The sequence below is a fragment of the Lepus europaeus genome, chromosome 10, assembly GCF_033115175.1.
Source record: "Lepus europaeus isolate LE1 chromosome 10, mLepTim1.pri, whole genome shotgun sequence".
NCBI lineage: Eukaryota > Metazoa > Chordata > Mammalia > Lagomorpha > Leporidae > Lepus > Lepus europaeus.
Window position 1 is genome coordinate 67,301,525 of NC_084836.1, and position 10,745 is coordinate 67,312,269.

General features: G+C 61.5%; 1 protein-coding gene across 2 annotated transcripts; it reads left to right on the top strand.

The window, feature by feature from the left end:
• The first annotated feature begins 575 nt into the window (after positions 1-575).
• On the top strand, positions 576-7,233 carry SP7 (Sp7 transcription factor). 2 transcript variants are annotated; one of them, XM_062202165.1, is made up of 2 exons: positions 576-597; positions 5,959-7,233. In XM_062202165.1, the coding sequence occupies exon 2, from the start codon at positions 5,992-5,994 to the stop codon at positions 7,231-7,233; it is 1,242 nt and encodes a 413-aa protein (XP_062058149.1). In that variant the 5' UTR covers positions 576-597; positions 5,959-5,991. The 2 variants fall into 2 exon arrangements, with proteins under 2 accessions (XP_062058149.1, XP_062058148.1); XM_062202164.1 differs by lacking the exon at positions 576-597 and adding an exon at positions 1,081-1,113.
• Positions 7,234-10,745: the final 3,512 nt, after the last annotated feature.

Consider the following 10,745-nt stretch of genomic DNA (forward strand, 5'->3'; position numbering starts at 1 on the left):
CTCCCTCCCTCCCGCTCCAGCCTAGGGCAACACAACACACACACACACACACTGCTCTCCTGCTTTAGAGCTGGGTGACTGGAACAGCATCTCCGTGGTCAGCCTGGGTGTGTGTGTGTGTGTGTGCCCCCGTGGGTCACCCTGTTCATTCATTACACTGGCAGTGCCCATGTGGGTACTCCCGAGCGTGTACGTGTGCCTGCACGCATCCTGCTGTTTGTCCATGAGTGTGTGTGTCAGTGTGTTCCAGTCTCTCTGTGTGAGTGTCGTCCCCAATCCCCCATCCCCCCCCCCCCCCGGATCTCTAATTAGTGGTTTGGGGTTTGTTCCTTTTCCCTCCTGTTCCTTCCCTCAGCAGCGGCGGGCGGGCGGCAGCCTCAGCAGCAGTAGCAGCCGCCGCCGCCGCGCCGCCGCCGTGCGCAGAGCAGCAGCAGCAGCAGGACTCTGGAGTCAGAGCAGGAGTGTAGGAGCGGACCTGAGTGGGAACGGCAGTGCGCTGGCCTGGGAGCAGCACCCTCTGGCCACCCTCTGCCTGCACTCTCCCTGCCAGCCCTCCAGAGAGGACCAAACCAGGACCACGAGCCTCAGGTCCCCCAGGTACTCGGTACTGGGGGAGTTCTGGGAGGGGTGCCCACAGATGCCTGTGGGTTTGTGCGGGGTGCAGGACACCTGGGTCTGCTCTCCCTTCACCCTTTCCCCCCAGCAGCCCCCCCATGCAAGCCCTGACAACTTGCCGGTGCGCTGTCCCCCCTTCTCCTTCCCCGCCCCTGCCCTGGGTGCCCCCCCTTTCTGCTCTCCCTCCCAGATCCCTTCTTTGGGGGAGCTCAGCAAATGAAGCAGGAAATTTGGACCCTCTGCCTCCCTCTCTCGTCCTCCTCATTGGATCCGGAGCCTTCTCCGCTGGGAAAGCTGTAATTAGAGGGTGGATCCCTACAGACAGAGAGCAGCCCCCCCACCCCCACCCCCCAGTCCTTCTAACTTTAGATCTCTTCTCTCCCAGTCTCCCATTCGCCCTCCCTCGCCCCTTTCCCTCTCTCCGGTTCAGCTCTCTCCATCCGCCCGGCTCCTTGAGACCCGGTCCCCAGCCTCGGGATGGCGTCCTCTCTGCTTGAGGTAACTGCCCCCTCCTCCCCAGGAAGCCAGCCAGAGTCTGAATGGTTCCAAGCCCTGCCACCTCCCCTCACGACACCCCCAACTCACATGGACAGTAGCTGCGGGGCTTATCACTTGCAGAGTCCAACAGAAGAGGACAGAGGAGGGGTCCTGGGAGGGGTGGGCTAAGGGTAGGAGAAAAGGTGGAGGTCAAAGGGCAGCCAAAGGAGGGGAGACCCCTAGGGTTAGCCAGGTGCACCAACTGTGAGGAGTGGGACCGCCCTGGAGGAGGCAGGGAGAGGCGGGGCAGGGTGTAGGGGGGAAGTACCTGAGCTGGTAATAGGTGGGGAGAGGTTGAGGCCATGAGGATGGGCTGGGTGGACATGGGGTGGCAACTGGGGCCCTGTCCCCTGGGACTCCTACTTAAGCAGGGTCTGGTTTGGGGTGGGGGTGCTGGCCCTGCTCGGGGCTGGGTACAGGAGAGGAGGAGGAAGAGGGAGGCTCCTGCGTTGGGGTGTGGGGGGGTGACCAGGGGAACTGAGCCCAGGCCTGAGAGAGAACCAAGGAGGAGGGACAGGGTCTCAGGCCGCCTGCCCGGCTCACAAATATTTAGCTTTCGGCCAAAGACAAACTCAGCTCTATTTTGGGAGTGGGAGGCTCCAGGGCGGGCTGGGCCACTTCCCCTCCAGCTGGGACCCCAGAATCCATGCCTCTGTGCTGGGGATGGAGGGAGCCTGGGTGCCGTGGAGTCAGCGTTTGGGGTCTTGGGAAATCATTGGCTCTAACAGGGATTTGGGGAGAACCCAAGGTTTGTGGCTGGAAAGGGAAGACTCATGGCCACCCAGAGACCGAGTTCTCCCTGCCTCTGGGTGTCTGACTCCCGTTTCTCTGTCAGCATATCTGTCCTGCTTTCTGGGTCCCCGCTGCAGGAATTTGGGACCAGAGGTCACACCTCCCTTAGGGAGCTTTGAATCGTCCCAAACCCTGTCTGGTGCCTGTTGATACTGGTGCCCTAGCTCGGGTCCTAGCAGTGATGGGCCAGCTGGGAGGCCAGCTTGTGCCACCTGTAGGAGAGGTGTGTGCGAGGAGGAGCAGGAGTTGTGAATGCCTGCGTGTGAGTGTTGGTGCGTAATTGGGGGTGCCAGCATGCAGCTGGCTGTGGGAGACGCCAGGTGTGTGTGTGTGTGTGTGTGCCAGCTGTGCACTGCTAATCCAAGTGCCCGTAGGGCTGGGAGGGAGGGAGTTAGGCTGAGTTTGAGGGAATGGCATCCAAGCCTCTGGGGTGCACCCCGTGTCCCTTGTCATGTTGTATATTGTCACAGGCCCCAAGCTGCTGTGTGGGGACACACTGGTGTCCTGTCACCTCTCCAGGACCCTATAGGGAGCCATCATCATTCAAGACTGTGGTCTGGAGGCCACTGGGGGGATAAAGTGTATGGATACCCTGGGTCCACCCAGGGTAGGGGCAGTGTCAGTGGGCGTAGGCATCATGCCAGTGTTGCCAGCGTGGCACTAGTGCCTGGGGGAGGGGCTGGCCCAAAGGCCTGCTGCAAAGACATGGAATTGGGGTAGCAGCTTGGCAACAGGAGTGCATCATAGGCGCTGGGGCTTCTGTGTCCCCCAACGCAGAGGCAGTCCTGGTCCCCCACCTGTTTCACCTAGCTTTAGGGTACCTGGGACCTCGACCTTCTCTCTGCCCTCTTGGGACTCTCTGCCTGGTAAGGGGGGGATCTCTGGCATTGAGGTTCAGGGAGGGAGGAAGCTGGCGCTGGATGGGAGACTCACCTGGGTCAAGGGGGATGCAGAGGCCCAGGGAGAAGGGAGAAGTGGGGGCAGTGGCGAGGTGGGGGATGCAGGACTGGGGAGCTGGGAGCAGGAATCGAGGACCTTGGGTGCTCCGAGTGGAAGGCCAGTCAGCACCCAGATGCACAGCCCAGGCCATGCTGGGCACCGCACTGAGTTCCCTGCAGAGGGGGTGGGGTCCCCTTGCCCACCTCTGGGTGAGGAACCTGAAATTGCTCCTCCCTTGGGAGGATTTTTGTTATTGTTGTTAATTTAAAAAGGGGGGGTGGGGTGGGATGGAGTGGGGATAGGGGACACCCAGCAGGTGGCCCCTGGGCCCTGGATAGGAAATCTGGCTGATGAGGGAGGGGCACACATCCTGGGAGCCCTCAGCCAGGACCCTCTCTCAGCTGTCAGGAGGGAGCAACTTAGCCACACGCGGGGCTCTGGATTCTTCTGTGCGCCGTCCAAAATCTTGGGGTGTGGGTCTGGTGCCTCGCATCTCCTTCCCGGCTCTCGGGGAGGGGGCTCCGCTCCCTGGGGCTGGGGTCTCCTGTTGGCCTGAGGCTGGCTGCCTTCTTTCACCCCCCTTCCCTCCCCACAACTGGGTGGGGTCCCTGGGCTTGGCTGAGGCCCCTGTGGCCACAGTGTGAGGGCCGGGCGGGGGGACGGCGTCGGCGTTTTTAAAAATAAACCGACCGCAGGGAAACCATCGGAGCCGGGCCGGGCTGGGCAGAGGGGGAGGGGCAGTCAGGGGGGGAAGGAGGGAGGAGCGGCCTGGTCTGGGGGTTTTCTCTTAGGTAGGAGTCAGCCTTCCTCCTCCACTTTGTTCCCCCCACCCCACCCCGTCCTACCCTCTGTTTTCCTTCCGTCTCCTCGCCAGCCTCTTTCCACCACCTCCTCCCTTCCTTTGTTTATTCTGCTGTCCTCTCTCCCCTCCCTTTGTCTCTTCACCTTTCCACACTTCGGGGTCCTTGCCCACGTCTGCCTCCCTCTCCCCACCCAGGCTCTCTCCCTGGCCTCGCCGTGCAGGGGATCCTTTTTATGTTATTTTTAAGATTGATTGATTTGAAAGGCAGAGTGACAGAGAGGGAGAGACACAGAGAGAAGACCTTTCACCGCTGGTTCACTCCCCAAATGCCCACGGTGGCCAGGAGCCAAGAATTCCACCCGGGTGTCCCAAGCCGAGCACTTGAGCTGTCATCGGCTGCTTTCCAAGGGCAGCAGCAGGAAGCTGGATTGGAAGTGCCAAGGAGCTGGGATTCGAGGTGACACTCTGACATGGAATGTGGATGTCCCAAGTGGCAGTGTAACCCCCTGTGCCGCAACACCCACCCCGTGCCCGGGGTCCTTGGTGCCCTGGGTCTCTGGGTGGCTGCTCTGTCCTTCCTGGGGCTGGGACTTGAGTCCCGCCCCTCTCTATGCTGCTACAGTCCACCCACCCAGAGGCTGCAGCGAGGAATCCTGTGTGTGTGTTCCGTGGCTAGACTGGAGGCGGCTTTTTTGGTTGCTCAACTTTGGGAGCCCATGGGGTTAACAGGACCTCACAGAGAGGTGACTGGGCAGAGGGAGCAGGACACTCACTGCAGAAGGGGTGGCTACACCCACCCCTCACTTCAACCTTGAGACCCCAGACCCACCTTTAGGATGGGTATCACACACACATACAGAATACTAGGAGTGCCACCGTTCCATATCCAAACACCGGTTCGAGACCCGACTGCTCCCCTTCCGATCCAGCTCCCTGCTAATGTGCCTAGGAAAGCAGCAGAAGATGGCCCAAGTGCTTGGGCCCCAAACCCAGATGGAATATTCCTGGCTTCTGGCTTCAGCCAGGCTGTTGTGGCCATTACAGCAGATGGAAGATCTTTTTCTCTTTCTGTTTGTCCTTCTCTCTGTGTCAAATAAATAAAATAAGTCTTTAAAAAAAATGCAGATTGGTAGGAGCTCCTAGGCAGGTCTGAGAATCCTGGACTCTTGGATACCTTCCTCAGCTTTACAGGGCCTTGATAAGGAATATGCATCCCTGTAGCCAGGATGCTGCAAGGAGGGGTCCCGTGAGTGCCTGAGGGGTGGTGATCTTGAAGGTGTTTGACCTGGGAGAAGCAGCAGGGTGGGCATTAGGGAGATCCCTTTGCACTTCTAGAAGCTTCCAAGACCTAGGAGTGTCTTCCTTTGCTCCCTGTCCTAGAAGAGTGACAGAGGCCAGCTATGTGGGCTACGTGTTAGGGCATGGAGGGCTGCGGCTGTGGGGAAGTATTGTAGCCACTCGAATGCCTGCCCCCGGCGCTGTGAAGACCTCGAGCCCTCCCAGCTCGCCCAGAGGGGTACCGGTTGGCGCCACAAAGCAGGAGGTGCCCACTGCCTGCTGGAACGATGCTCATGCCTCAGCCACAGCCCTGGCTTGGCCACAGCTCTGTTCCCTCTCAATGTCCCAGTGTCTCCACCATTGCTTCCTCCTGCTCTCCGGCCCCGAGTCCCTGCCAAGAGATTCCTCACCAGGGACACAAGGACGTGACCTCAGGGAGACCAGGCCACACCTTAGGGGCTGAGCAGAGAGAGGAAGTGAACATGGTGGTGGCGGTGGGGAGTGGGGGCAAACACGGTCCCCTAATGCTCTGCCTCCCCCCAACCCAGGCTGCTCTGGAAGCCTCATCTTTGTTCCCTAAGTCCCTGTGACCTGGCCTCTGTTTGCTCCAAACTCACTTCCGGGAGTCAGACCTTAATTCTCACCTCTCCCAGCTGCTGCCTCTCTCCCCAGCTCTTCTCATGGTTATTTTAAGAAGTGGTCACCTGTCCCTTTGCACTCCCATAAGCACCCCCTCAGGGAGAGCTCAGGGAGCCCTGCTCCCTGCCTGCTGGGGTGGGGGCTGCCCGCAGGCCTGGAGCTCTCCTCCCACGACTCTGTCTGTCTGCCCAGTCCTTACCGGCCTTCCTCTTTGCCTCTACCTCCCCATCCTCTTCAGCTCTTCCCTGTCCCCCTGGCCTGCTCTCCCTGTCTCTAGGTCTCTGTCCCCGAGTTGTGTACCCCACCCCGCCGCGCGCCCCGTTCTCTCCCTAAGCAACACTCGCCTCTCTCTGCAGGAGGAAGCTCACTATGGCTCCAGTCCCCTGGCCATGCTGACTGCAGCGTGCAGCAAATTCGGTGGCTCCAGCCCTCTGCGGGACTCGACATCACTGGGCAAAGCAGGCACGAAGAAGCCATACTCTGTGGGCAGTGACCTCTCAGCCCCCAAAACCATGGGGGACACCTACCCAGCCCCCTTTTCAAGCACCAATGGGCTTCTGTCACCTGCAGGCAGTCCTCCGGCGCCTGCCTCGGGCTATACCAATGACTACCCGGCCTTTTCCCACTCCTTCCCTGGGCCCACGGGCACCCAGGACCCCGGGCTCCTAGTGCCCAAGGGGCACAGCTCTTCTGACTGCCTGCCCAGTGTCTACACCTCTCTGGACATGGCGCACCCTTACGGCTCCTGGTACAAGGCGGGCATCCACGCGGGCATCTCACCAGGCCCAGGCAACGCTCCTACTCCTTGGTGGGACATGCACCCTGGGGGCAACTGGCTAGGCGGGGGGCAGGGCCAGGGTGACGGGCTGCAAGGGACACTGCCCACTGGCCCTGCTCAGCCTCCACTGAACCCCCAGCTGCCCACCTACCCCTCCGACTTTGCACCCCTTAATCCAGCCCCCTACGCAGCTCCCCACCTCCTACAACCAGGGCCCCAGCATGTCCTGCCCCAAGACGTCTATAAACCCAAGGCAGTGGGCAGCACTGGGCAGCTGGAGGGGAGTGGTGGAGCCAAGCCTCCGAGGGGCGCAGGCACAGGGGGCAGCGGTGGCTATGGGGGCAGCGGGGCGGGACGCTCCTCCTGTGACTGCCCCAACTGTCAGGAGCTGGAGCGGCTGGGGGCAGCGGCAGCTGGGCTTCGGAAAAAGCCCATCCACAGCTGTCACATCCCCGGCTGCGGCAAGGTGTACGGCAAGGCCTCCCACCTGAAGGCACACCTGCGCTGGCACACGGGCGAGAGGCCCTTTGTCTGCAACTGGCTCTTCTGTGGCAAGCGGTTCACCCGTTCGGATGAGCTGGAACGTCACGTGCGCACTCACACCCGGGAGAAGAAATTCACCTGCCTGCTCTGCTCCAAGCGCTTCACCCGGAGTGACCACCTGAGCAAACACCAGCGTACGCACGGCGAGCCAGGCCCCGGTCCCCCGGCCACCGGTCCCAAGGAGTTGGGCGAGGGCCGCACCGCGGGGGAAGAGGAGGCCAGCCAGACACCGCGACCTTCCGCCTCGCCAGCACCCCCAGAGAAAGGCCCTGCAGGCAGCCCTGAGCAGAGCAACCTGCTGGAGATCTGAGCCGGGTGGAGGGTCTGCAGCCCCAGGGCCTCACTCTCGGTGCAGTGGACCACTGCTTGCCACCCCCACCCCACCCTGACGCTTCCCCTGTGCACGCTGGGCTCTGAGACTCTGTGCTGCCATGCGCCTGCACTGCCATTCCAGCTCCCCCTGCCCCCCATCTCCTTGCATGCATCCTCAGCTCGCGCCTCCTGTAGCCAAGAGCCTGGCTTCCTGCAAAATCCCCTCCCATGCCCCCACCTTGTTCCTGGTTCCTGTTCTCTCTGGCTTCCTAAGCTCTTCCCTGGCCCCCTGCCATGATGATCACAGCTCCTATGTCCTGGGCTCCTGCCACACCCACTCCCTGTCTCTTTATCTGGGTTCCCAGCTCCAGTGTCTCTATCTCCCTGACTCCCAGACACGCATCCCTCTGCTTGTCCAGGTCATTCACTCACTGCTGTCCCCAGCTTCCAGGCTCCAGCCTTCCTGGCTTCTAACTCCACCGTTTTCCACTCTCTAGAGCTTTCTCCTTTTTTCTTTCTTTCTTTCTTTCTTTCTTTCTTTTTTTTTTTTTTACAAACACAAAGATGATGATGATGATGATAATTTATTGCCCCCTGATGGCCTCTTCCTTAGGGACCAGAGACACGGGGACTGGGGTTAGTGACCTGGCTGGGAGCTGGGTAACCAAGAAGGGAGCAGACCAGTGGGGATCTGATCCCAAAGATGGGGCGACCCCAGGGTCAGGGAGGTTGCCCTCAGGCCTGTAAATCTAACCCCTATGCACCAGGAATAATGAATAGTAATAATAATAATTCTATTTATCTAAGTTATGATGACGGGTCAGGTAGGGTGAGCTGGGGGAGGGAAGAGGATCCATTTCTGCTTTGGAAATTCAAGCCCAATGCGTCTGTATTGAGAAACAGTGTTGGTGGAGAGCTTGTTACCAAAATTAAGGGGGTTTCTATTTTCATGGGGTCTCTACCAATGAGGACTCCACTGAGCTTGTGGGATATCTCTGTTAGGGCATCCCTAGTATCCACAGCCTGGCCAGAAGCTGTGACACTTCAAGTGGACGGGGTGGGTGGGGGGTTGGGGGGGAGAAGTATTGGGATGCAGCCCAGCTCCTGAGACCCCAGAGTAGGTCCTTCCACTGCCCCTGGCTTCAGACACCAGGCACCCATCAGTCTGATCCTTTGTTGCCATGGTTACGGAGGGCGTGCAGCCCCTCCCGAGGTGTGCTCTTTGGGGAAGCTCTCCTCCCACGAGGACTTTGGGCCAGAGGTGGGTCAGGAAGGCTTTCTCTGGGATCAGATGCAAGTCGAGTATTATTCAGTGCCTACTCTGTGCGAGGCCCTGTGCTAGGCCTGGTGCCTAGAAGCCACGAGGAAGAAATACTGATAGAGCTAAGCGGCCAGAGGTTCCCAGGCTGATTTGGGGGTGCACCCACGGACCCCCAGCTTGGGCCTCCTGACGCTTCCAGCTCCACCTTCGGTGACTTTTAAAGCCGCTTCGTGCCTTCCAGTGCCTTTCCTGTGACTTTGGATCCTCCTGTTCTGTCCCCCACCCCGCTCCCTCGAAGCCCCAAGTTAAAGGGTTAAAGCCGTTGGAGCTTGGGGAGAGGGTCGCATTGTGGATCACGCCCTCATGGAGTCTTTTTTTTAATTTAATAAATAAAAGTTTGATTTGAAATTCTGTTCTGGTAAAAAGGGGAGAAGAGGGGAGAGAAGGGTGGGATTCCGGGCGCATATTCTGTCGCGCGCATTTGCACGTTGAACTCGCAGTCTGAGAGCTGGTGGGCCAAGCCCTCCCGCACAGTCCGGTTTTCGATCGTCCAGCGCGGTTTCTTCCGGGGCCCTCTGCACCGGCCAGGACAGCGACCCGCCCAGGCGCAGGCACCGCGGTCTCGGTGCGGCCCCGGCCGGGACGCGGTGCGGCTCCCGGCGGGCGGACCCGGCCTGGCACGGAACCCGCCCCCTACCCGGGGCCTTCAATCAGTCTTGCCCGCCACGGAGTTAGCGGAGGAACAAAAGCCACTCTGTGGCGGCCGTCCCCTCGCCACAATAGGGCTTTGTGAGCCGCCCCCCCCCCCGCCCCCAGTGCTCCCGGCTGGGCTTGAGGGGGCGCCCGGGCCGCTGCCCCCGGCCTGGACCTGACTCCCGGCTGCGCCCCACGTCGGACCGGCCACCTCGCCGGGGCTGCAGAGGCGCGCGAGCGCGTGGAGAGGGTGGGCGAGCCCAGACTGCGAGCGGGCCGGGCTCCGGTTACGAGCCCCCTCCCCACCCGCTGCCGCCGCCCCCTCGTGCCCGGTCCAGGTGCGACATCTCCTGCCCTCGGCCGGGGCGCGCCGCTTCCAAGCGATCCAAGTTCCGAGGGCTTTTCCAACGGGCTGGGGGCTGCGGCGGAAGAGAGCTGGGGTGAGGGGGCTGCGGAGGGCGAGGGGCGAGGGCGCCTTGGAACCGTGGGCTGGGAGGGGCGGCGGCTCCTGGGCCCCCGCCCCCGCCCCGTGAGGCCGGCTCCTCGGGACCCCCCAGGGTCTGGCTCTCCAGCCTCCGGGTCTGCGCCTGTCCGGTGCCAGCTCCCGCCCGCCGCAGCCTCGCGGTCCTCCCCTCCCCGGCCCCTCGGCCCCTTTCATCTTCCCTAGACTCCGCTTGGGGTTTTGCTGGTTTCTGGGAGATAAAAACCGCCTCAAATAGCGGCGGCGCGCTGCCAGGACAAACAGGGCCGGGAGGGCCATGTGCGCCTGGTTACCGGCCCCGGGCCGGGGCGCCGGGCTTCGGCGGCGGCGGCGGCAGCAGGCACCCGGGCTCCCGCGATGCCTGTCAAAGTGGGGGGCCCCTTGGAGGAGTCTGGGGCCGCGGCTCGCGCGCTGCCTCGGTTTCCCGCCCAGATCGCAGGGGAGGGGCCTTGGAGACCGCCCGCTAAGCGCTCGGAGCCCCTGGGGCGCCGGGTCACCGTCGCGGTGTCGCCGGGGCCGTCGCGCCCCCTGGTGAGGTTGGCGGAGCTGAGCGCCTGGCCTGCGCTTTAGCCGTCCCAGAACCCGCGGCTTTGGAAACCAGTGCCCCCAGCGTCCAGCGAGCAGCGCGGGGGAGCAGGACGAGCAGGACAGTGCTAGGGCCTGGCCGAGGGTGGGACGGCGGCGGTCCTTCTCTCTAGTTCACATTCCAGGGCGAGAGGCAGGCACCTAACCGGTAATTACAATGTAACCGGTGGGTGAGAAACGGGGCTTCGTCGGAGGCTGGTGCACGTTGCAGGCGGGAGTGATTTCAGGACCCAGAGCGGCGAATTCCTGGTTTTCCTTGAAACCTGCCTGCTAGCCCTTCCCACGGAGAGCTTCCCAGCCAGCTTCCCCGAGGTCCCTGATTTCCCAGGTGACAGTGAACTAAGCTAGCAATGAATCTGGGTTACTAATGGGAGAAGGGTTAGAGCCTTGATCATTAACCTGCTTTTATTTTTCTGTGTAAAGGTTTATTTATTGGGGCTGACACTGCAGTGTAGCGGGTAACGCCAAGCCTGCAGTGCTGGCATCCCAC